General features: G+C 37.1%; 1 protein-coding gene across 10 annotated transcripts in view; it reads right to left on the reverse strand.

The window, feature by feature from the left end:
- The window catches only part of stxbp5b (syntaxin binding protein 5b (tomosyn)), a 38,355-nt gene extending 22,150 nt beyond the window's left edge, over positions 1-16,205 (reverse strand). For 8 of the 10 annotated variants that reach the window (XM_015606530.3, XM_007251969.4, XM_007251968.4 and 5 more), the window contains exons 1-5: positions 15,781-16,205; positions 12,891-12,988; positions 3,016-3,097; positions 1,486-1,586; positions 940-1,074 (exon numbers count right to left, since the gene is read on the reverse strand). In XM_015606530.3, coding sequence (XP_015462016.3) covers positions 940-1,074; positions 1,486-1,586; positions 3,016-3,097; positions 12,891-12,988; positions 15,781-15,924 — 560 coding nt within the window. In that variant the 5' untranslated portion in view covers positions 15,925-16,205. The remainder of the gene's footprint in view (positions 1-939; positions 1,075-1,485; positions 1,587-3,015; positions 3,098-12,890; positions 12,989-15,780) is intronic. The other 2 variants (XM_007251970.4, XM_015606531.3) reach the window with 1 other exon arrangement.
- Between the last annotated feature and the right edge of the window lie 11,110 nt (positions 16,206-27,315).

Raw genomic sequence — 27,315 nt, forward strand, 5'->3', positions numbered from 1 at the left:
GATTATATTATTATTATTGTCAAAGAGTCAAAGAAGCAAATAATGCATGCACAGCAAACTTCTGAGAGCTGAATTAACACCTACAGTGTTTATATGAGTCTAGCAGACTGTAGAGTTTGACACTGGGGCTGTTACTTCAAAACTGTGGAATAGGGATTGTGTTTGTAGATGGTAGAATAAAAGGAAATTTATTTTTGGCATCACTGGTGGCATTAATAGTTTTTAACCATACTGACCAGACGTAGTCCTTACATGGGTAACATGCCCAGGGACTCTGCTAGTGTTGTCAATTGATGGAAATAAAAATATTGGTTAATCAAAAGAGTATTTTGAGCTTTAATCCATATTTCAGCATAAATAAAGAACAATCCAGCTACCCTTTTAACTCAACAAGAGGGACAATGCTAAATAAAACTGCCAATAAGTGAAGTGCCCCTCTAAACTTGGTAACGTGATTTATTACCTAATTTAAAAAAATAAAAAGATTAACTGTTGAAAGCACTACAACAAAAACTCATATCTCAATGTTCAAAAGAAATGGCAAGTTGCGATATATGATTAAAAACCTTAACAAAGTACAAAATACAAATGTTAAAGTATCAGTATGCATTTGTAACACCAAAAACACAGCATGCTGTATAATAGGCAATTTCATTCTTTGTTTTATTTTACTGACTCAGCAAACTGAATTGGATTATGTTGTTTGAGAAGTGAAATAAAGTCGTTATGATGTCCCTTTAACTGCGATGCTTCTACAGCATAATTTTCTGCAATCAGGCAGGAAATCAAACTATTTGCACACAAATGACCAATCACATTCTTTTATTTTTATTAAATGGCACACAAGGGTAAACCTTTTACAGCAGGAACAATATGGTTATTTTTTTTTTTTTTTATGTTTTTCCCTGCTCTAGGAAAGACGAAGTAAAGCATACTCACAGTTCAATGGCTTTGTTCCACATGATGACATAGCCTGAGAGAGTAAAGGACTCCACATTAACAATATGAATGTTCCCTCTTTCTGTGCCGATGTACAGCCACTTACTCTGGAAGGGCAGATGGCAAAACGTAATCCTGAAAAAAAAATTAAAAATAAAATACAAAGAACAGGTGAGAAGGCTTCATCAAGAAAGTGATGTAAAATACAGTGAAATCTGGCGGCATGAATTAGTCATCATTTGCCTTTACAGACAGTTCAGACTCCATGAACCAGAATAAATCAAATGATATCATAGCAGTCTGTACATGGTTGCCATGGGTTCAGAGGAAGTCAGGGCCAGGCTGAAGTCCCCAGTCTCTTAACGGCTTAACGAAAAACACTGTCTACTACTCCTCAGCTTTCAGATAACCAATGATTCAACAGTTCATTTTAAACTGAACCATAATTTTATGCTGAACCATAACTAACACCACTAAAGCCTATTTTTAAATCCAATGCAACGCTTTAAAAATAGTGTGAACTGATGTCAAATTGCGTATTCTTACCTCTCTCTACTGAATTTAAGAGAGTGTAGAACAGCGGGAATCTTTTGTCTCAAATTCCATAAGTGTACGCTGTCATCAGCTAACACACTCACTAGTGCCCCCTGTGGATCAGATCAGACATTTATTGAAGAAGAGAACACATACAGGACATTATAATTTCAGGTCAGTCTTTATGATTATACTAGAATTACTGCTGAAATGTTGTTCTGACAAAGAAAGTTGAACATTAAAAAACTGAAGACATCTTTTAAAGATTCGAAAATACATAAACTAAAAAGATATTATCAGAAAATACAAAAAAATGAAATTTTGTGTGTGTAAATGATTGACAATATGACCTCATTGCAGGATTAGTTAATTAATTTTGCCTTCATTAAAACTAGTATACACAGCATTTTACATAGCATTTTAAACGGTTAACTGTATAAACAAACATTTTTTTCCACTGTAAGATTTAAAGATTTTGGCAGTTTCATGGTACAACCCTATATTTATTTATTTTGCATAATTGAGCATTTCTTAAAGTTTACGGCCTTTTCCATTTTCAATACCACAAAGATTATAAAAAAAAAACATTTATGAAGTTTTATGTTTTTTTTTATTTTATTTATTTTTTTATTTTGTGTTCTATTAGGTTTGCTTGCCACCCCCCCAAAACCATATGAGACACAATATATAAATTAATGACTCTGCATAGGGGAAATGCAGAATGGAAATTGGTAAAATAGGTGTTGATATATGATAACCGTAGTGGTAAAGCAGTGGTATTCCTCAGTGGGAAGGGGACAAAATTATGTAATAAATGGAATATTTATAATTATTTACTCCAAAATCAGGTCTGTTTTTTTCTGCCAATAACAGCTTTTGCTGACTACCTTAACAACGATCGTATCCCTACTGACGCTGATACAAGAACTACTGTGAAAACAGAGATATCAGTATGGAAAGCTCAGTGTTTGAGTGCTCATTCATGCCTTGTTAAACCAAGGAAATGCAGAGCTAGAACTGGAAATAGCTGGCAAGCCTAAAGAGAGTGTAACGGACTCCTCATTAAAAATCACGAAATGCATTCACTGTTAAAGGAGATCACACCACAATGCATGTTTTAAAAGTACTTTTTCCACAGGCTCAGTGCAATTACACACCCTCCCCAGAGAGATCTCTAAATCCCTAAAACTTATGGACTGTCACTTTAATATTTAAAATTGACTGTGAAAGCCAACTAATGAGTTGACATTTATTTTGAAATAAAAAAATCTGTAAGAAATCTGCAATGTTTTGTTGGATAGCAATTTTACAGTATGTACAAGATGTAGGCCACTGGACTATATTTTTAGGTCCAATTAATGGAAAAAAAGCAGACAATCAAATAACAGTAATGGGTAAGACTACATCGATTAAAAGGTTCTAAATACCAGATTTTAATCATTGCTTAGCTCTAACATAAAGCTTTTAAGGTAACTGTAATCTAATGATCTGGTCCTGAACTAGATAAAGCTGATAAAAAACAGCAGTGCTCAGAAGACTCACCTCATTGATGAGAAACTGCAGCTGGATGACGGCCGAGCCGGACTCATGCTGGCAGTAGCACTCCACTCCTGCTCGGCCAAAGCTGCCAAAGTCAAGGTTAACTCAGTGGAATGTTGAAAGGACATTTACTATGCAATTATTTCTACATTTCGAACATAACATAAGTATATAATTATACTTAATTGACTTGTGATTTCATGTGGATTATTTGCTGACAAATACAATCCCCACAGGTCCAGTACTAGCACTAGGGGGAGCCTGGCCCCACGGGGCCATGAATAACATTAACGAGGATATCGCTCATTGACTTCGCTAAAAGGATTACACTGAGCCCCTCTGCACGGACTTAAGCCATGTCAGTGTGTGCAGCACCCCTCTGGAACACTGCACTAGAAATGCACTCAAACACTGCCACTCTACAGTCAAACTGCCATTCACATTCTAATGAATATGAACACAGACAGCAGTCAACATGCACTGCCCACGGACTAAAGGAATCTGAGGAAAAAGGAAAATAGACAGAATACAGTGGGGCATAGTTGTGCAAACACAGACTTGTGTGTAAACCAAATTGAGTGTGTTTTGAATACTAGGACACGGACTGGCTGTAAATATATTTTACGGATCATCATTATGTGTACTGCACCTTTCTTGCTTACTAGGATGCTTTAGAACCATAGAACACACAACCGAGAACACATGCAGTTCACTTAATAATAATGCAAAAAAAGAGACAATACACCAATCAACCTTAACATGATGACAACTGATAATATAGGAGCACTTTATAGTTTGAAAATTACAGACTATAATCCTTTATCTATTTCTCAGCATACTTCATTTTCCTACTTTTATCCAGTTTCCCCTTCAACGGCCAGGACCACCACAGAGCAGGTATTATTTGGGTTGTGGGTCATTCTTAGCACCGCAGTAACACTGACCTGGTGGTGGTATGTTAGGGTGTGTTGTGCAAGTGGATTAAGCACAGCAGTGCCTGTAGGGTTCTGACCAATGTAAGAGGAGCATAATAAAATATCCAGAGAAACCAAATGAAAACAGTCTGTATTTATAGAGCTACAAAGTGTAATATCCGATCAGTGGAGTTTTTTGTTCAGTGTGTGTAAAAACAAGAGGTGGTCATAATTTCATGATTGACCTGTTTAAAAAGAGACAAATAGCACTGCAATGTACAGAGAGATATTAAAATATATATTAAAAATAAAAGTGTTCTGAAAATGGAAAAAAACATTAATGAAATAAACAAAAGGAATGGCAGATATTTCACATGTTTGGAACCTCCTTTTCCTCCACTCATAAAATAACTGACTGTGTCCTGCTAAATAATCTTCTTTCAGTAAAGCACAACCCAACATTAGGATAAACCCCTCACAAAACTAATGTTTTGAAAAATATGTTTTCCAACATATTCCATTGTTTATCAAAAAGGCAAGGCAAAATGAAAGTGATCAACAGACATTGTTAGTTAAGGAAACCAGGAACCGTGCTCATTAGATGGAATCAGGCCTGAAATTGTTCATACCATAAACAGGAAATGTCAGCAACTCTCAAAATGTGTGTGGTTAGGCTCTTTAATCCTAAAAGGAAGAGGAGGCGCTCAGTGTTCTTGCTCCTTAGCAGGTCTACGCATGCTTATGTTGAATGTAACCAGTTCACCATCTACTTCAGAATTTACCAACAGAATATTATGACCAACTCTACTTATATTTTCATTTTATCAGCTCCACTGACCGCTTTGTAGTTCTATAAGTACAGATTGTAGTCAAACAGTTTCTCTGCATACTTTATAACCCTTCTTTCACCCTGTTCTTCTGTAGTGACACTGACATGGTGGAATACACACAAACACAGAGAAACACAACCAGTTACATACAAAAATGAACATGTACATTCCAAATGGTGTAACAGTCACTGCCCACATACATTGGCTTGGATGTTAAGTAATGTTTCCAAAAGTGTCAAAAGTTTCTTACTACAGCAAACCTGACTACAGTGATACTGCAGCAGTGCAAACGGAGTTGTTCTGGCGGGACGTGTGGATATTCTTCAAATGGTCCCGCCAGAAGTTAGAGCTGAGAGGTTAATCAAATTAATTTGATTAATCAAACTTACTGTTTTAATGAGATTTTCAAAATGGGATAATGGAGATTGTACATCTTTACATATAGAAGATGCCACAAAGAATCTCAGTAGATTGACATTTGATTCTTTCAGAAACCTGTTAAGAACTCTTATGTGGCAGAGACATTAATTATTTAAAACTTTAGTAATGCCCCAACACAGCAGGAGGGTGAAGACTAAGACATGCTTTCTCTGATACATGTAAAGCCAGCCACTGCTTTTTTTCGAGCTGCTGCTGATGCTGCATTGCCGAGCAGCCAGCACGCTCGGAGGAAAACGCAACGGCTCGGTTCTGATACATCAGAACCCTGTGCTGTGGACATCACCCTAGGAGTGATGTTCTTTAGACCACTATATATTTGCTATATATAACAGCTCCATACTCCATACATATGTAATATGAGCTGAAGGAAGACACATTATATAAAAGCGTCTTTGTTAAACAGATCAAAATAACAATCAGCACAGGAATCACATTCACTCGTAAAAAAAAATTGCTTTGCTGATTAGGCAGTCAAACACTTCAGAACCTAGAAGAGCATGAGAAAGAAAGATACTGAGAACAGCAAATTGATGTTCATGTCTTCCATGACAGCTTAATATTTCATATTAGGATCCTTGCATTTGGTTTTGGTAATACGTCACGTCCCAGTAGATGAGAATTCATCTTGATTAAATTTATGCAACAATATCTAGCAGGCGGATGAATAAGAGCCTCCTTCCTCCTCCCCCTACTGTATCTCCTTCCTTCAGATGATCTGGAGAAGGAACGGGCACACTTCTTTTACACAGTAGGGCTTAGCTTCACCATGCTTGGCACTTTGGACTAAATAAATAACAGTGGGCCATTATAAATAAAGAGCAGTGGACCGTGACTGCATTATTTATTCATAACTCCATGCATCAGGCGGAGTGGCAGAGGACAGGCTTCAGCTCTCCTCCCTTTCTCTCTCTCTCTTTCCCTTTCTCTTTCTCTCTGCAGCTCTGCCTAGACCAGAGCCCAGTGTCAGTCAGCAGGGTCAGGCCCTGACCACAAGCACCCTGCTGTACAGCACTGCTACTGAAATCACACAAGAGACCACTGTAGAGTGACCAGCACAGTTCAGCACTGACACAGATCACACTTCAAATCTGACTGCAGTTATCCAACCCGAACTACAGATACACAGGTCGTTTTAATATTTTCAAACAATAAAAAATAACTGTAGAACAGCAAATAATTTACAAATAATTAACCCATAAATTCACCTCTTAGTGTCTTTCCTGCTATGAATTGCAGGTTTTGCCAAAATAATAATTTGACCACCGGGCTACTGATGACAGGGTTGTAGGTTCAAAACCTGAGATTGTCAAGCTGCTATTCTTGGGCCCTTGAGAAAGGGAACTTAACATTCACCGCAGCCAGTGTGTGTCTTCTGAGTGAACTCTTTAGTGTGTGTGTGTGTGTGTGTGTGTTCATCAACTTGAGTAAAGTTAATAGAATTGGCTTGTCTTATATTAAACAAAAAAATTAGGCTTTTTAGGACTTTTTAGGGGTCATTGTTAAATGTAATATGATTAATATGTGCAGTCATCATACACTTTTAACAGTATAGCTACCTTTCGATATCAGCAGATCACAACCTTTTAAAAAAATGTGCTGGGGATGGGGCTTAGTGACGCACAGACATGGGGGGGCACAAACACAGGCTTCTCTTGTTTGCATGTTTGTAAAGTGACAAGTGGGAGTGCCAGTATTTGAAAGATCACTGCCCAACACTATGTACTAAATGGAAAAATCCTCCTGAATTTTATCATTAATTGAGATTATTAAGTTGAGGAACTGAATTTTAAACCACTTGGGGGCATCCTTGCCAAGTTTGAAGTATCAAAAGTGTAATTTAACGTGCATTTAATTATATCTGGCTATATGGGCACATCCTTGTGTAGTTTGCATGTCTGTAAAAATACTTTTAGATTAAAAAATATATTATATGAACTACTCCAGATCTCGTTTGGAAGTAGTGATCTTTATTTGGTCAGGGTACAGGTATCTCAGTCCACTTATTGTAGCAAAAACAAACAAGCCCTTTAAACCAGAATCTGTGTAGACAAGCATCTCAGACTGCCTTCATTGAGTTTGCACTAGAGCACAAACTACTAGAAGCAAAGCAGTCTTCTCCACTCAATACCCAGTTTGTCCAGTAAGTACAATCTCCCTCTCATTCCATTTCTGTGCTCACAGCATAAGCCTACTTATCATATAGCCATCACATGACGCTGCTACAATAATGACTCATGTTAAACAGCAGAAGCTTCCGGTAAAAAACAAACAACCTTGCAATCTGATAAGGGTGCTGTCATATACAGCACACTAATAAAGCGGACCTCAAGTGCACATGAGCAGCGCTGGTATAAAAGACTCGGCTGTCAACGTTCACCGCCACTGCTGCCATCTGTTCTCGCTAACTGAGTGCTGTCAACAAGGTAAGAGAACCAGCTCTAGACAGACAAAACAGAGAGAAGAGGAGGACACTGACAGAGAGAGCATCAAAAGAGAGATGGAGAGGAAAAGAGAAAGGTAAAAACATGCATTCAAAGATAAAGAAAAAGACAGCCTGACCTGTCTGACCTCATCTGTCTGGCCTGATCTGAATTCACAGAAAAATGCTGGCATGTTTCAGTAAAAAACACTGAGGAAGTGTGAGGGGCTTTGAGGTGGTAAAGAAGCTGTCAGACACACACTGTTGCACAGCATAAACTCCCACACAATTTCACAGAAAATTATATCATACTACTGATGCAACCTTCGTCTCATTATATAAAACTTAATTAGCATTACCACTAGGGATATAACGAATCACAAAATTAGGGCTGGACAGAACAGCATTTCACAGGCTTTGAATACTAAGTGGTGCTTCCAAATAAGTGCACCAATACCACAATGTCATGCCAAATAAATGTAGATGTGATTTGTCCCACAGACAGTTCTAAACATCCACTGCACTCTCCACTCTGGATGGTGATGCCTTCTATGACATATTCCAGGTACGCACTGAGCTGTGGAGTAGTGGAACTGTGTAGCACTCCAACCAAATTTTTTGTGAGGAGTTGGGGAGTTCAAAATGAGATGAGGTGATTATCATCCAACATCCTGACCGGACTAATGTTTTTGTTGTTAATCCTCACAGTAACTCTCAAAAATGTAATCAAAAGCCTTTCATCAACAATAGAGACAGATACCTCAGCAAAAGCAGGACACATTCTGTTTTCATATCCTTACTTAGAAACAATGAAACGATGAATAAGTAGTTGTTCTTGTACCTTTATCCACAGAGTTGCTTTACTCTTTTAAAGAAAAGAAGTGCTTACAATTTTTTTATTAATACGAGTATAACAAGATTTATAGTCTAATATGATGAATATAATTAAGAAACTGACATTTATCGCCTTTGTTTTGGACAATGTGTTGGAAAAAAAATAGTAAAAGGCATCTAGCAAGCCTAAGGAATTCAAACTACTAATTTTATGAACATTATTGTGGTATTTGTTTTCTAATGTAACAAACAAATCATCCACCCATCCGAAAAGGAGCCTACCCAGAACAGTTAGGCAACACAAAGGAACAGTCCTGGAAAGGCACCAGTCAGTCACTACGTAACATATGCACATGCACACTCACTCAATCCCACCATGAGCCAATTTAGCAAAGCCCTATTTAGCTACCATATGTGTTGATGAAAGGTGATTAGAAACCATAGTGTCCATAGCAAAGCTTGGTAGACAAAGTAAGAACTCAGCAAATTCCTAACTACTGACATTTTACACAAAAAAAGATTTAGGGGCGCAGAGTGGTCCAGCGGTCTAAATCGTTGCCACTATGAGTGGGAGGTTGCAAGTTTGAACCCCCACTCACGCAGCTTCGCCATCAAGCTGCCGGTATTTAGAGGGAGCAAAATAAGCCCTGCTTCCTCCGGGTGGGTAGATGGCACTCTCTTCCCATATCACTAAAGGGTGATGTCCGCAGCACAGGGCATCTGTAAGCCGGAACCAAGTCGCTGCGCTTTCCTCCAAGCGTGCTGTCTTCTTGGCAATGCTACTTCAGCCCCAGCTTGAAAAGAATCGGTGGCTGACTTCACATGTAGCATGTAATAATTTTGTAACATTGTTGGTATTTTATACAAAACCGTACTTGATTTCTATAAAACCAGTTACTGTTATTTACAAAACAGACCCAATTAAAATTACAGACCTTTTTAAAAGGTCCTTCCCAGTGATATACATATACAAGTTTGCAAATTTCTATAAAAATATTTTGATTGCTTTAAGGATGCTTATAAATCACAGTGAATTACGTCATTCAAATTTCACATAACTGTAGTGGATGGATTTTTTCCTGCCCAAATGTCATAACTGCAAACAACCTGCATATATTCGGATGGGAACACAACTGCAAAGAGGGACAGCTAACTATTTGTGTAATAAAAGAAAAAAAAGGAAGCAAGCTATCACACACCCAAACACCAATGACTGACAAGCAGGGTGGTGAAAAAGCTACTGAGTGAGAAGGTGGTGCTTGCTCACGCTGGCCCTGTCCACACAGGCCCATTACTGCTGTTCTCAGTGATGGAGTGGAGTGAGGATCTGCTCAAACAAGATTAACAACAGTGTAATCAAACAGGCCCTAGACGCCTTAAACAAACTCAGGTTGAGTCTCAAATGGCTGATATTAATCTAACTACAGAGCAAACGTAGCAAACGTCTTACTGGGAGAAGAGATGACAACAGAAAGCGTGTACATATCAGTGAAAAGGTGCAGCAAAGACTGCTCTCTGTAACCAAGAAAGATATCATCATCACACCTCTCATTTTTACCAAGAGATATCAGCTTATGAATTCCTTTTTAGTAAAAAAGAAGAACACAACATTACAGGTTTTTCTTCTGAATTAGCACATCAAACTTCTTGTTAAAATAATCATTTGTAAGTATGCTAATAATCACATCTAGAGATGATTCTGTTTAAATAGTGTTTAATTACTCAAACATGTGAATTTTGTTCAAGCACAGCTATCAAAAGTAGTTTATAAATGTCACAGTGCCTGTGAAAACAAGGGAAGTAGGAGAATTAGCCCACCATTTAGACCCTGTGGGTTTAGGCCAAATTCCAAAACTGTGGAATGTTCCGATATGAAAAGATCACACGGACATTAACCCTCTCATGACACTGGATGATACAGAAAATTTCTTTTTCAGGACATTTTCTCACCTTTACTATTGAGTCCAATTAAGACTATTTCTGCTTTTTGATTTTTTATTTGTTTGGGCAGGAGTGAAAAGAATACCGAAGTGTTGAATGCAGACCAAAACAACCAAACCAAGATCTTTGAGAGAAGGTGTTCTTAGTATGGTCCCAAACAAACTCGTTGGGAGTGGTTGATTTGTTGCGAAACAGAGAGATCTGACCCCAATCTAACCCAACTATCAGGTGCACTTCCCATTCTCAACTGCAGAGAAATATGCACTAGTGCAGAACAGAGGACCTTCTTCCTGTATTTACTTCCTTGCTCCTGTCCCAGACACGTTTTTCCAATAACCATAGATTTTTTTCTCTGAAAACAAACCAAACCAATGGAAAAACACTCCCAAGTTTTTAAACTTGTCAAATGATTCAGAACAGAGCAAAGCAACTACAAGTGTGATAATGCTCATACAGACTGCTGCACTCTTAAGCAAGAACACAAAGAGGTTGCAGACTTGATGAAAGAGAGGCGCTTCCTCACTTCATAAACGCTTCCTCATTTGGTAAACCAACGTGGTCTGTGGTGCTACATTGCATGAGTTGCATGTGTTTGATCACTAGATCAAGCACACATTAAAACATCATCTGATCACTGAACGTCAAGTTAAATATTAGTCACTTCAGAGCTTTACTGAGCCTTTAAATACATGTTAACATTGTTAACATTGTGATGCAACAAAAATATGGGATTTTACTTTCTTTCCATACTATTGATGAACCACAAACTTCTACTTTTTGAATAAACTTATTTTTACGTTTTAAACACAAGTCAAATCCCAATATTTGATCAGTTCTATCAAAGAAAAAATAAGAGGAACATTAAGAATTGTTGTGAATATATTCCTAAACACTGGAATCTGTCATAGGTCTTAATCTGTTTAACAAGTTAGTATTGATCTTTAGAAGCACAAGACTGCCAGAAATCCTCTAAACAACAAACAGGACATCATTAGTTTTTTCCTAAGATTTACATAGTCAAGGCCACAGCAAAAGACAGAATCATAAACATCTTATGTTTGATTGTGTTTTAATTGCTAATAAGTGTCTAGTTCCGTTTACAGTATGTCAATTGGGCGGTGGCTGCGGTTCCCAATGCTGAGAGGAACGAGGCAAATCGATACAGCCGGTCTTTGATAAATGGACCAATCGGCTGAATGACAGCAAGTCCATCAGCACCGCTGAGCACATTAGCACATCCAGGCAATGGCTGTGCTTCTAAACGCATCACTCCTAAACATACAGCACTGGCACTGAGGCAGGTCAAGCAGGGGGTGGCCTCTGCAATCCCAAAAGTACAACCGCCACATCCACACAGCAAAGGTTTCAGATTTCCTTTAAGAAATGTGAAGCAGCAATTATCCACTAATAGCACCAACAATGCTTAAACAAGGACAAGAGTCTTAAATTCCAAAAATAAAATCTTAGTATTTAACAGTACCCATCAGCCACGTGACCTGTCTCTGGACCGAAATAAAAGTGACAAAGCCTTTTGACTTTAAACACACATAGATATGAGATCCTAGGAGATCACATGGTCTAGCAGACGCGCCCAGCAGGACCAGTGATGATTGCAGCACGTGTGAGGTGGCGTTCTGGCAGAGAGCAAGCAGAAGCGATGATGAGGCCGGCTCTGCAGCATATGGCAACAGAGCTGCTCATGCCACAGCACAGATATCATTAATGAGAGCAACTCTTCCAGGAATTTGCAGTCAGCTGCGAAGAAACATGCCACTGAAACCACACTCCAAAAATGCCAAATGCAACTGACAAGACACGAGAGAGAAGGAGAATGTCGAGCTTTAATGATCTCCCTAATCATGGATGAACCCCCAGAATACTCATAAAAAGAACGTAATTATATTATATAGTTATATTTATATATTAAGCTAACTGCCTCACTAAGTCATTTAATTTGGTAAATGATGTTCAAATATGAAGAACCGTTAAAAAGTGTACAGAATATGTTTTATACTATATATTACTGTATTAATATAGTGTCAAATAAACTGAATGCTTTTAAATAGTATAAAACGACAGAATTCACACTGCTTTAAACATCTTGCTTTTTTCGGACCTCAAAGGATACCACGGTCACTGTTAAGTAAAAAGCAAAGTGAAAAGGGAAGGGGTGGAACTTATTCTACACACTCTCTATCACACTTGTTTAACTGGGATTTTAGAAATTTAAGTGGTTTAGAACTTGGGGGCTTATTTTTTTTTTAAAGAGTTCTGCAGAGTCAAACCAGTCTAGCCAGTCTGCGAAATAAAGACAATTTTGCTGTTTTGGAAATACAACATTTAAAAAAAATAAAATTAAATTTAGACTTTCAACTGTTCAACAATCTAAACCAAACATCACGCACATACCTTCACTCCCCTTTGAAATGGGAACTCCTGGTAATTTGTAAATTGACACACAGTGTATACAACCTGCTTCGCAGTGCAGAGAAAGGATACAGTCTTAGGGCTCCACTCTGCGTCCCAATGGCCAGTATTTTTTGCACAGGGTCAAACGCCATGGCGGATGGTTGGTAAGGGAAACCATGTCGGACTGTCTGTAAAATACAATGGAAGTTGCATTAAATCATGTGTCCATATTTCATCACCAGAAAGGGATCTTTTAATGAACAAATATATATTATACATATAGGTAGATAAGTGGCATGTAGCTTTGTGGAGGAGACATTAATTCATTACAAAGATACAAATAAAAAGTGTCACCAAACTGTCACCAAGAATTACGGGTGAGAATCTGTCTGTCTGTGCTAAATCATGCACTGTCAGGATGATTTCACAGTTCTACTACCTAAATTCTCCAAACAGAATGTCTCCAACCAACAACTACCGCTATAGCAAGAGAGATTGTTGCTCACAAACAAGAAAGTCATCAAATACAACAAGTGCTCATTTTAACTGTTAAAGCCACACATCTTATGTTTTCATGTACTCTTAATGTATGTGTATTAAAAACTGTCTAAATAAATCTTTACACCTATTTATCCCAGAAGAGGTGTTTTTTGTTATAACACCTTTTTAACTCTGACTCCAGATCATGCTGCTCACCATCAGCAGTCAGAGTCTGAGATACCATTATTTGCTTTGCTCTTTTAGGGATGAGAAGGTGGCATGTCCTTTCCACATCAATCCCAGTGTGATGTGGGTCAGAATAGGTGTCTGTTGTCTGCTGTATTAGAGCTTAAGATACACGGTGAAGATATACTGTATGGGTTGTATGGACAATCCTACCGATCCACTTCTGAACATTAGAAAGCAAATTCAAAATTGAATCAGATCAATTCAGTGGGCAGCTCTTATGTTTATTTCTTGTTGCGGCCACACAACTGTAAATATTTAATGTAACAAATGACACACCAACAAACTTCATAACTTGTATTTTAACATTTTGTTTTAGAAATCAGATCAGAACTTGTTATGTAGAGCATAAACATTTAATTAAAGCATGTGAATTGTTAAAATGTTGGGAATAGACCTGCAAAAACAAAAATACACTTGAATAAACTAGATTAGTTTGTTATCTTCAGAACTAATCCAGCACACCTACATACTGTAGTTAAATAAGGGAAGATAAACACACATTCACACACTGTTCCTGTGATGCTCTCAGGATGTTCAGTGTATGTCACTGAGGGATTTCATGAGTTAAGTAAAGGACAGAGTGCTGTAATGAACTCACATATTTTAATAGGTCTGTGATACATGTGCCACTGTGGGCTCTTTTGGCTTAAACTTAATTTACTAGATAACATACTGGAGCCATTTTTCATGATATGGGCCCCTAAATACAATACCCTGGCTAGCTGAATGGCTGTTTAATTAAGAAAACACTGAAAAAATTACATTAAATAGCTAGCCAACCTTCCTGTCACTGACATTACAGTCATGAATGGTTGATGTTAGGAAAATAACAGCTAGCTAGTTAGGTAAGATGGCTCTAACAAATCAGTGTTGACAACCAATGTGCAACCAACATGCAGGCCCTGACTTATTTTTTTAAAAGTTGACAGAGAGATACAGCTCTGGAAAAATGAAGAGACCACTTCAGTTTCTGAATCAGTTTCTCTGATTTTGCTATTTATAGGTATATGTTTGAGTAAAATTAACTTTTTATTCTATATTCTATATTTTTATTCTATAAATTCCAAACAAAAATATTGTCATTTAGAGCATTTATTTTCAGAAAATGAGGAATGGCTGAAATAACAGAAAAGATGCAGAGCATTCAAACCTCAAATAATGCAAAAAAAACAAAAACAAAAAACAAAAAACAAGTTCATACTCATGAAGTTAAGAGTCCATGACATATTTAGTGAAAGAAACCTGGTTTTTAATCACAGTTTTCATGCATCTTGGCATGTTCTCCTCCACCAGTCTTACACTCTGCTTTTGGAAACTTTATGCCCCTCCTGGTGTAAAGATTCAAGCAGTTCAGCTTGGTTTGATGGCTGTGACCATCCATCTTCCTCTTGATTATATTCCAGAGGTTTTAAATTTGGTAAAATCAAAGAAACTAATCATTTTTAAGTGGTCTCTTATTTCTTTTTAGAGCTGTAGACTGACGATAACGTGGCAATTTTAATGACTAAGCTATCTAGTTAGCAATATTAGCTGGCTAGGTTAGCTAAGCTAACTAGCTAATGCTACCTGCTGTCACATGACAGCAGCCTCTGGACTCGCTGTTCCTCAGCTGATTATTATAACAAGCGAACCTAGCTAAGCTAAGCTAACTAGCTAATCTGTTCAGCCACACAGCCTGCTGTAGTTGGCTATAACCTGCTTGACTAAACTAGTTAGCTAAATCAGTATCATGTCTGTAGGTTAGTTAACTGTCAACAGCGTTCAAACTGTTTTGTGCCTTTTCCAATGGTGTTCTTATAGCTGAATAGGATAGTTAAGCTTGCTAGCTATACAATGATACAGACCGTCCAGAGGCTCATGCATCTCAGTATCAAAATAACACCAACAGCACCAGATTTATCCCGTAAACGACACCGGTAACTAGTGTTATGATCTGGTGAGGGGCTGGTTAATAGCTAGGCAACTTAAAATGAATTTATGACACAGGCCATGCTTAACTTCACTGACAGGCAAGGGTCTATTAGTCAGGTGAGCTACGTGGATAATATACAGAGAATAACAGCTCGGTGTTGGCGGAAGCTGCTGTACGGCTGGCTAGCTAACAGGCAGCTAGCAAGCGAGACCGAAAGGGAGACTGACATTAGCCAGCAAAGCAAAGCAGAGCAGAGCAGAGCAGATTTATCCAGCAGGAAGCTCACATAAAACACAAACAAAACACACAACCACAAAACAACATCCCCGCCGAGCCCACCTTGCAGAGCTGGAAATGCTCCGACTGCAGAGTCTCCTGAATAATGTCGTTCTCCTTGTTCCCCGTCTGAGGCGAGGCGGACGAGGAGGAGGAGGAAACCGCAGTCAAGCCATCCAGCACCTTTCTGATATTAAACTTCTTCATGCTTCCTCCCGACAGGATTCATCCACCGAGCAAATCGCCAAACAGAGAACCAGGGAGAGGAAGAAGGCGGCCAGCTCTCCTTCCGTTCGCTTCCCCGCGCCTGTGTCTCACATGTCAGGCGCTGTTATTAAGCCTTCCGCCAAGCCCAAAGTTAACATACTGCAACGCACGGGCTACAAAATCGTTAGCAAATATCGGTCGTTTTCCACCCGTAGCGTCGCACTGACACGGCCGATCCAGGCGGATTCCTGCTGTACAAGTCCCTCCCTTCGCTCCGCCAGCACGCGCTGTTATTTCTGTCCACACTCGTTTTCGGACAAAACCCCGCCCCCTGCGCTCGGATTGGTCACTAGTCTACACTCAGGAACAGTTCACTGGTTCGGATAAAAATCATCTCATTTTTTTATTTATTACATACATTACGTTACACTCACTGTTAAAACTCACATTATTTATATCTTATAATCTCTGACCTTAAATATTTTTGAAAACAATTCAGTGTTTAAACAAGTCAATAAAAAAAAAAATAATAAAAAATGTATGCTTTAAAGGTTTTAAAACATTACAATGAATTTAAAAAATCATCATGTTTTTTATGTGTTGAGATGATTGTGGAAGAATATTTGGGGCACTTTCTTTTTTTAATTTTGTGTGTTGCTGTTCACTTTTTGTTTCTGTTTTTCAATGTGATTGTTAAAAACACTAAAAAAAATCATTCATCTCTCTCTAAACCTAATTTTATTCATTTTCTGAAATATTTAATACAATGCAATAATCACAATAATCAATAATATACAATAATCACTGAAAGCAATCAAAGTGATTACAAAACAGCTTTTTGTCTCTTGTTCTGTTGTTTTGCTGCACTCCGTGTACCAGTGAGCTCCAAGTGTACTTTTGTTTCTTTAATTCTCTGTTTGTACCTCTTTTTTAGAGGTGGATCAAACTGCAACAACAACAACAACAAAAATAACAACAACAACAACAACAACAACAATAATAATAATAATAATAATCGAAGAGTAACTTAGGAACTATTATTTAATAATACTGACTTATTCTAATATGCAGAATCTGTAACAAAGTGTCTTAAGAACAATAATTTGAAAATATTTGGAAACTAAATCCATAATTTGCAAATAAACTGCACCATATTTAGTACTTAACCTTGGTCAGTGCAAAAACACTTTCATAGAATACCGTTTTTGTTTAATTTTTAGTATTTGAATAAACGTATTCAAACATAAAGGTTAATGTATTTAATAATTCGCTCAGGAGGGGCGTTAGCACTTATTGCACGTATATTAAGTATGTACTCTTAGCCAATCGCTTAGCTGTGGAGGCGGGCCTGCCTGAAAACGGGTGGAAAATAATCCAACGCCCCCAGCAGTCAGAACTGCAACGTAAAGGAGTGACCCGGATGTGCGTGGTTGCAGCTCACTGATTCCAGTTCAGCGTTATACGTCAAAATATGACTTTTACCTTCAGGACTTATTAGAGTTCCTTTTTTTCCTTAAAAGCCATGTTTATAAGTGATGATTTATTTTTCTATGCCACTTTTTAAATAAAGCTGTGTGAATACAGGTTACAGTTATAGTGGTAAATAGTAGCAGAATGTAACACTCTTTTGAGTCTATAAAATTAGAAAATCTATTTCTACACGTTATTCAACTAGAGCGCATGTTGTTGGTGATCTATAGGCTGCTCTCATACTGTCATCTTAATTTCTGACCCTATATAAATGAATAAGGAGCATCTGTGAGAACAGACTCATCCCTACTGGAACTATGGTCTACTAGCACTCCAGGGGCTTGATCACACCTCAGTCTCCAGGGTTCTCTCTAATTACACCATTGAGGAGTTCGTTCTTGTCCAAGACAGACAAAAGATGACCAAGACCGTCCCAGAATGAACGCCTGTTATTTATCATACATCTACAATAGCACAGTCTACCTGCTGTCATTCTGGATGAAAAAATAAATCAAAATTAAGGCATGATTAGTGTGTAGATGCTCTGGAGTGTAGCCATAAATAAGCCTGTGGTGGAGCCTGGTACTATTTAAACAGCTAGCAGGGCAGCAGTCCAACTTCTTTTGTGTAGCAGACAATGTCACTTTAGTGATCCTCACCAGAAAGTCATCTCAGTCTCCTAAATTAAAATACAATTCTCATGTATATTACAATGTGCATTATATTTTCTGACAAATTCAAATAAACAAATATTTAAAGAACACTGCCACCATAATTTAGATTTGTTCATATAGAACTGGACAAATAATAATCTAAATTATATTTTTTGCATATGGATTTTTGAGACACATAGTCTTAAGGAGGATAGGTAAACACTAAGCCTATATATCACATAAAATGTGCATTACGTGCATGCAAGCAATTTATAAGTATTGTACATGATACTTTACACCACTAGATGGAGCCACGCAGACAGTATACTACTCCACAAATAAGAACATGAGAAAAGTACACACATCTAACAAAAAAGAGTGAACGTAGAGACAATATTTTATATAATTTCTGTGTAATATTGTAAAAATGTGTAATATTTTTATACACGCATACTGTGTTAACGTGACAGTGAAATATACTAAAATATATCTTTTTTGAGAGCAAAGCTAAACACAAAGCGATTTTAAACACACACAAATAAACATCTCAAAAACAGAAATACAAAAAACAACAGATATTTTAAGAAGTACTAAAAAAAGGAACATAATAACAGTAAACATAAAAAAATATTACTAATTGGTCTTATTTTCATATACATTATATACAGTCTATTGGCCAGCATATGGTTCAAACTCCAATTTAAGGATTTTGCAAATGAAGCATCAATACAGAGATAAATCATGAAGTAAGCTCATTCATTAATTCATTTAAAACTTACCAAGCAGCTAATGGTCCGGATCAAAGAATAGAAAACACAAAAATGTACAAAAAAATAAGTTAACTAGAATTGCATAATGCTGCACATCATATTTGTGTAAAAACCTGTAATATCACTCTGCCATTAATGTCTACATGCTTTCTTTCACTTTAGTGACAGTTCTGAATCAAGATAAAGAGATTGAGGATTTTTATTTTTTTTTTGCAAATATGCAAAGTGACTTATTTACAGTAATACAGTAATATAGATCACAACTTCCCCAATCCTGATCCCCTTTCTTACCCTCTGCATTCTTTTCTTCTTCCTGCTCCTATCTTCCTCAGGCTCCACATGCCTGCAGCATCATCATCCGCTTCTTTAGGTGAGCCATCTGCTCTCCCACATGGGGCCACCACCATGTCTCACTGGACACAGGCAGGGACTGGTCATGCACAGCTCTCTGTCTCTCTCACTGTGGCTACGCTTTACTGCAACTCTGTGGCTCTGGAGATTCTGTGCTCAATAGAAATGTCACACACACTAAGACAAAAACAAAGACATTTCAGCTTCACTGTAACACTGAGTTCAGACTAACACACTCAGCACCACAGAGAGCAATAATGAGAAATGTGAAAAGCTATGGAATAGCTGGAGTATTATAGCTTTTACAAAAAAAATCATTACATTTTAGGTAAATGTAATTTTCAATAAAATGCATTATTTTTAAATCAGCAATCAGAGCTGATCAGAGAAAAACATGTTTTTCTGTTCTTGTAAGAATTGGAATTTGAATTTTCAAACAAGGATCAAGTTATAACCTAGAGTCTAAAAACTAGATGGCAGTGTTGCACTTTAGACTGGAAATTACATTACATTACATTACATTACATTACATTACATTTGGCAGACGCTTTTGTCCAAAGCGACTTACAATAGTCAAGTACAATGTAAAATAAGTTTAAAGGTAAAAACATCTTTGGATAGGGATAAAAGGAGGTCAAAGGGGAATAATAGGAAATACCTGTTTCATATACACTCTTAGCAATAAGGGTTCAACGTAGTCCTAAAAAGGGGTTCTTTGAGTCATTATGACAATATGTGATATGTTCTGTGGTATAGAACCTTTAATTAAGTTATGCATAGAACCATCTACAAATGTTTTTACACCAATATGAAGAACCCTTCAACAACAGCAAGGGCAAAAAAAAAGATCTAAAATGGTCCTCTGAGTTGTCATTGTTGTACAAATATAATCGTTGCCTTTACATGCAATGCCTTCTAAAACAAAGGTTTCTGTATAGTATGGGAGAGTGTAATTTGACTATTAACAATAATGTATTTGTCAGGATAACCCAGGCAGGGTGACGAGGAAAACGGACACAAGTGCAGGTAAGGGCGAAATAAATAAATAATTTATTAAATAAATAACAAAGAAACAAGGAAACGAGGAACAAGTAAACATGTAACAAAGATAAACGAATAACCAAAAACCAAAACAAACCAGTGAAACAAAAGAACATAAGCTAAGCCAACAAGAGATAAAGATAATAAATAAACAGGGAATATATATATATATAAGGGAAGAAACTAGAAATAAACAAGGAAAATAACTATAAACGAGAAAACAAGAAATAAACAAGAAACAAGGAACTAAGGCTATGAGAGAACAAGGAAACACTGAGAAAAGCTATTAAACACTGAGAGAGACAAACGACAGGTGAAGGTGCAAAGACCTACGGAGACAAAGTGGCAGAGGAGGGCTATTTAACAAACAAGAAACACACTAGAATTGGAAACACCTGGGGCAGGGGCGGAGCTACAAATGAGAAACACATGGAAAAGTACTGAGACAGAACACAGGGGCACAGGTCACGTGGGACACACACAGAGTCATGAGACAGGGCTAAGACCTGACAGTATTGTTCATGTTGCCTCATAAAATACACAGTTTTCTACTACGTTCTTTAATTGAACAATATAGACTATTAAAAATACAATTATTTATAACTATTTAACCAGACAGAGACACTAAAGCTCTCCAATATGTCTTTGAGTAGCAAAATGGTTCTATACATAAAACCAATGCTTATAGTAAAGCACCTTTAAATAGTGCTTTTTAAGCGTGTACAAAAATATGATCAAACCAAACTTAGTTCACTCATTTCTATGACTACCACTGCAATTTTATTAAGATATAGAACTTTATATTCATTAATAAATCTTTTGGGTCCTAAATTAGAATTTTATGTTTTATGAATATCTCTCAAAGGATATATCGGCTTTATTTGACCAATATTGCTCATTCTTTGATACTTTAATATAGAATGGACGGGCGTTAAATGGGTTAGGCTTATGTCAGCATAACCCTGACCAATCAGACAGCAGACAGAGCTCTCTGCCCTCTGCTTAAGTGTGCATAAGTTAGCAAGATAAAGCTAATTATAGCTACATCCCAAACTCTTGGCTGCCCCTAAGGCTGACTACATTGTTTGGCAGCTATGTCAGAGAAAAGTCTGTTTCAAAATGAAGGAAAGCTGAGAAATTTAGAACATTTTTTAGAACGATTTTGAGGACACAACTGATTATTTACAGCTTTCAGTTATCCACAATTTTCGAAGCATATACAACACTAAGTGAAAATATATCACAGTAAAACTGTTTCCATGACAAAAAAAAACCAAAACGTTACATTACGTTCAAGCCTAACATCACCACAAAGCATCATTAGACATAGGTGAGACAATTAGCCTACTGAGAAAGAGTCTTTATAGGACAGTTCTACCAAGGACCCGTCCTAATTCGACTGCAGCCTTGGCTAGGAAACAGCTTTAGCAAGAATCTTTGTAAGATAGCTAGCTATCCAGCTGTATGCATTTTTGTTAGGTTTGAGGTTCGATCATTTAGTTATTTCAGCATTTTGTGTGTGTGTGCATTCTCTGGATGCCTGTTTAGTAGAAAACTGGATGAAGGACATCTTATATAATATCATCCAGAAGGCAGGTTGTGCAGACTGAGTACTCCGTTACACTGTAAGAAAAAATCTGGACAAACCCCTAGCTCTACAGCGCTGTGACATGGATTCGGGGGGTTCGTCTAGCTTTTCCTCATTGTGCACAAGTCGGCATAACTCCCTGGCTTAACCAGGGTAGATACCTCTTACATTAACATAAGTCTTAAGTGTAACTGTTGTATATCTAAAGTATCAGTTATGTTTTCTAAAGCAATGACACAGAAAAAAAACATCAATCATACATTATTCAATAACTGGGAACTGTGAGAACATTTCGGGAACATGGGAACATTTCAGATCGCAAGATCCTACAGCGGATAGTGAAGACAGCTAAAATGATCTCTCCCCTCCATCACTGACATCTACACCACACGCTGCATCCGGAAAGCATCAGCATTGTGAACGACCCCATCCATCCCTTTAACGGACTCTTTGCTTATATGCCATCCGACAGAAGATACAGGAGCATCCGAGCCTCCCCTATCCAGACTCTGGAACAGCTTCTTCCACCAGGCAGTCAGACTCCTCAACAAACACTCTTCCCCCCCACCCCCCACCACTCTTCCCATACACAAAGACTGTACTTCACAAAGTACAAAGACTGTACTTCACACACACACTGCTATGATCATGCATGTTCTAAATGTTACAGTATCTTACATATTTCTGCACCTTATCCTCACTAAAACATTTAATTGAACCGTATTGGTACTGCACTGTCCTGTCTTAAACTGTCTTGTCTTTTGTAATTATTGTATTTATTATAATGTTATAGTTTTATGTTGCACTTTGTTATACTTAATGTTTGTCTACTGTTTGTTGTTCCATGTTGCACCATAGTTCCAGGGGAACATAATTTTGTTACACTTTGTACCTGTACTCTATGATATAATGCCAATAAAAGCCTATTGACTTAACTAAACTCTTGACTTGACTATTTTAAAACTCTGGGGGTCAAAAATGCACCAGGGGTTTTTCTCAAGGAATTTGGCCAATAGCTTTTAAGCAGACCTCTGAAATCGTGTCTGGTGTGCTGTATCTAGGGCATGGGGTCTTATTTAGATCTAACACTTTTCTCAGACAGTTTTCAGTCCACAGCAATTTAACATTACGAACACCAACAACTAACATCAACGAGATAGAATATGTCAGTGGACATCTTGTTTAGGACTGGATATGCAGGGCCTCAGAGGAACGTCCAGATGTTGCCTTAATCTGAGGCAAAGGTTGATTGATGAGGTAATCAGACTGACTTGATCTTCCCATTGAAGTGCAGGAGAACCTGTAATTAAGTGAAATTGTTTGTAAATGGGATAGAGAGGGAGAGGGAGAGCCTAGAATAAGTGTTATGTAGAACAGATCCCCAGACACACAGCAAGGACACTGGAAAGTAAAACTACAGGACAGTGTAGAACAGATGGGGGAGTAAAAATATCTTCCCACGATACACACCATGTCAGCAAAACACAGCTTCAAGGTGTCGCTTTCACAGTCAAACATGCAAGCACACTCTCAGACCACCCCAGCGCTCTATAATAGAGATATTAGACAGCAGTCAGCTAAAATGCTCAAAACAGCAACATTCGGCTTTAGCACATTGTGTTACTAGAAGACATGATCAGCGTTAATGAGCATCAAATAAACAGACAATCTGCCATGTATTACCAACATCAATGAGTGTCTGCACAGCTGAATCAGAGAGATGCTGCTGCCTAATGCTAGCAAAGCATGTGCTAAGTTCTGCATGGTCATTAACAAAATGTCCCAGAAACCGTGAACACATTTGATGGTTTTACAATCCCCATTAATAAAGTAACCCAATTAACTCTCACTGGGATTAGTTTAAAAAAAGCAGGTTTGAGTCATGACAAACATGAGTCAGTCGATGTCTACTGAGCTTCTGAATCCAGGAATATGAACATTCCTTTATAAATCGTAATTCCTTCATAAAAAGTGCTGTTTTCACTATTAAAGCCAGGATGTTCACCATCACAATAAAAACAACAGCTTAGAGATAATAAGAAGACTTGCTTCTCTTTCCTGGCACCCAGGTGGACAAATATGTTTCCCATGGGATTCTGAACAGCTGAGTCCTGTTCCTGTGTTCAAATAAAGACAGAAGACCCAGATTTTTGAAAAGCTCATTGATAAAGTAGTAAAAAAGTTGCATATTTTTTACTATCAGCATCCTTAACGTTTTTGTTTCTGATGGTTTTATTATTAATTTTAAATAGTTGTACTTATGATAAAGATTAAATTAGGCTGCAGTGGACAGATATGTAATATAATTATCATGTGTATTTACCAACAGTTACCAATTTCACAGTGCTAAACTTAAGTCACATTAATGCAGCTAAGCCCAAAGTCACATTCAATTGGAATTTGACTTAATTTTGTAATTTTGAGATTAAAATATATGGATAATTGAAAGAAGTTTATTTGAACTTTTAAAAATGCCAACTGGGGTCAGAAGGACTCAATTAGACCAAAAACAACATTTTAGCTTTCTACAATCAGTAAATAAAGATTTTTTTTTTACCTGGCCAATGTTTCTGTCTGCAATGAATGTAGAAACCATTATGTGGGATTCTTACCATCTTGTCAATCAGTTGAGTGTAATGTTGTCATGTGACTACTTGATGGTACAGGCAGTTTCTCCATATGAGGCCAAAGGATCAATGTAAAAAAAAGTATCATGGTGCAGAGAAGCAGAAATATAACATCCCCATATGAGGACATTGGGTCTCAAGAGGTTAAAACATACAGTGCTGTTGTGCATATTGACTTAAACCCAGTCACACTTTAAGGACATATACTCATCCATACATACAGACAACAATTTGAATAACTAAACACAACAAATATAAGGTGAGAATGGGGTTGTGAGCTTTTCATTCCTCTTTAAATCAAACCCTGTATACAGGGAATGCCAAATTAATAAAAACATAGACAATGTTGGTGCAGGTCTACATATAAGGCTCTATCTCGCTCTATTTGTGTGTGTTGTTATATTCTTGTAGTACACACAGGTCTCAGTGCCAGAAAAAAATATATTTTTACACCCAACTACACACCCAAACAGATGGTACGTAATTCTTTTAAAGGCCTCTAGAGGACTATGTTGTACAGTGTGCATGGTTAGAAACAATCATTGCACATCCTCTACAACAAGCTTTCCTCCATGCCTGAAAAGGTCCCTCAGGAATATGTAGCGTACTGAAAACTATCCTTCAGGAGATGCCAAATTGGCCCGGCATGCAGTAGAACGATACAGTGCTGGCCAGAACTGATCCAAACTCTTTAATCCAATGTAGTTCACTCAATATAGCACAGGTCTCTAGGGGAGGCAACAGTATGTTGCAATTCCAAACACTTCCTCAAGAAAACAGCCTAGAACTAGGTCAAGCTGGTAGTTATTGTCTATATATATAACCAATCTAACTGTGCATGTGGCACAGTGTCAGCAGATTCAGCACAGATCCTAAGGCTTATCAAGTCATGCATGCATTTTCCCTCTATTTTGTACAGGAAAAATATCTTGTTTTTCACTAATGTTTGAGTTGGAAGTCATTACAGGACGTATTACATTGGGGAGCTCTATAATAATACGCTAAAAGTGCTTTAGACAGCAGCAGCATATTAGGACACCGCCAATGAGCTCCTGCCATGCTGATCTGTTAATTAGCCCAAGAGCTGCTGGCAGATTAACAAGGGAAATAGGAGAAATCACTAGGGAGGTGTTTATTAGAAACTCGGCATGTCCCCCCACACCCAAGGCATCAGCATGACATCAGCTGAATATCACTCACATCACTTACTGCAGAATTTAACACACATTAACCTGAGCAAAAAGAATCAGGCAGTGTACTTACTGATGCATTTTATATATGTTCTAGTATTTCCTTTCAAAACGCCTTCAAATTTTAACATTCAGAAGTAAAACCTTATTTATTGAATTTTATAAATCAAGCACAATTTACAGCTCTGAAAAAAATAAGAGACCACCCAAAAATTAAGAGTTTCTTCGATTTTACCAAATTGAAAACCTCTGGAATATAATCAAGAAGAAGATGGATTTATTTGAAATTTGGGAGAAATGTTGTCCGTAATTTATAGAATAAAACAACAATGTTTATTTTACTCAAACATTTACCTATAAATAGCAAAAACTAATTAAGAAACTAAGATGGTCTCTTAAATTTTTCCAGAGCTGTATAAGTATAAATATATTTCATAAAGTCCCTTCTATAATAAATCAGCCAAAGGCAAATGTTCATTCTATTTGTCACTATACTACAAAATGCAGTATTATTTTTATGTGTCAAAATGAAAGAGAGTTGTTACAACAATATTATGCAATTGTTTGCTACCTTTACATAAGAGTTTAACAACATTCTGGTCACAAAAAAAAAAGAAAAAATCCCAACAAAGTAAAAATTCTACATCTATAGTATTTGAGTAGTCTTACTTAGGACTTTTGAAGAAAGTCATAATAAATACAATCATAATTTGGCATAGCAAGCTTTTAAGGAGGCTTATAACAGTTCACAAACACAATATTCGCTGATAAGTAGACACCACTCACTATTACCTATTGTGTTTTACACAGTACCAAAACATATTCCACTCTAAATTAACTAAATTCAGTCAGTTTGAACAGTGTTTTGTTAAGCTACATGTGCCTTTTTTAGTGTAAAAATGCGCTATATGCTTCAGGATGTAATTGTTACAACCATTTAAGCCAGTTTTAGTTTTGTCTGCTTCGTCAAGTAGCTATATTAGTAACAATTATCTCAATATTTGAAAATAAACTTAATATTTCTGTTAAAGGTCCATACACTCATAAATACTACAGAAAAATGTGTTAAAAAAACAATTGTGGCAGCTAGATAGCTAGTTAGCTAGCTAGGTTTGCTCAGTATCCGTGGGCTGCATGCTAACAGTAATGTTTGAGTAACTTTTACTGATAAACTATGTAACAGCATCAAATGATATGCTCTGAATAATGTTTAAAAGGAATGTTACCCTGGTAATTATAGAAAGCTGGTATATAAACTGTAAAATGTACTGCCAAAATAAATTGTAGTGTTGTGTGGTAAACGTAGCATTACCTTAAATCCTCATCATCCACAAAAAAAATAGAATTCCTGCCGAGGTGCACACAGTGTTACCTCAGGACGAAGCTGAACAGACAATACCTAACTGCAATCTTTGTCAACACATTGACAGAAAATAGATGCAAAGTTTGTTGCTGTCAATCTAATTTAACTTTTTACTACGTTGTTCTTAAAGGAGAACTCCAGTGTGAAATTGACTTGGATTGTAGTTAAACATGTTAATGAGTAAAAAAAAAAATTTCGAATAGCCCATCTCCTTTTACGCTCAGCATTCTAAATGCATTACTAGTGATTGAAAAGTGAAATAAATGATCTTCCGTAGATATAATCGTTAATATATATTTTTTTCAATTTATAAATTGAATTTATTTTACAAATGTAAT

Source organism: Astyanax mexicanus, chromosome 14, assembly GCF_023375975.1.
Source record: "Astyanax mexicanus isolate ESR-SI-001 chromosome 14, AstMex3_surface, whole genome shotgun sequence".
NCBI classification, from domain to species: domain Eukaryota; kingdom Metazoa; phylum Chordata; class Actinopteri; order Characiformes; family Acestrorhamphidae; genus Astyanax; species Astyanax mexicanus.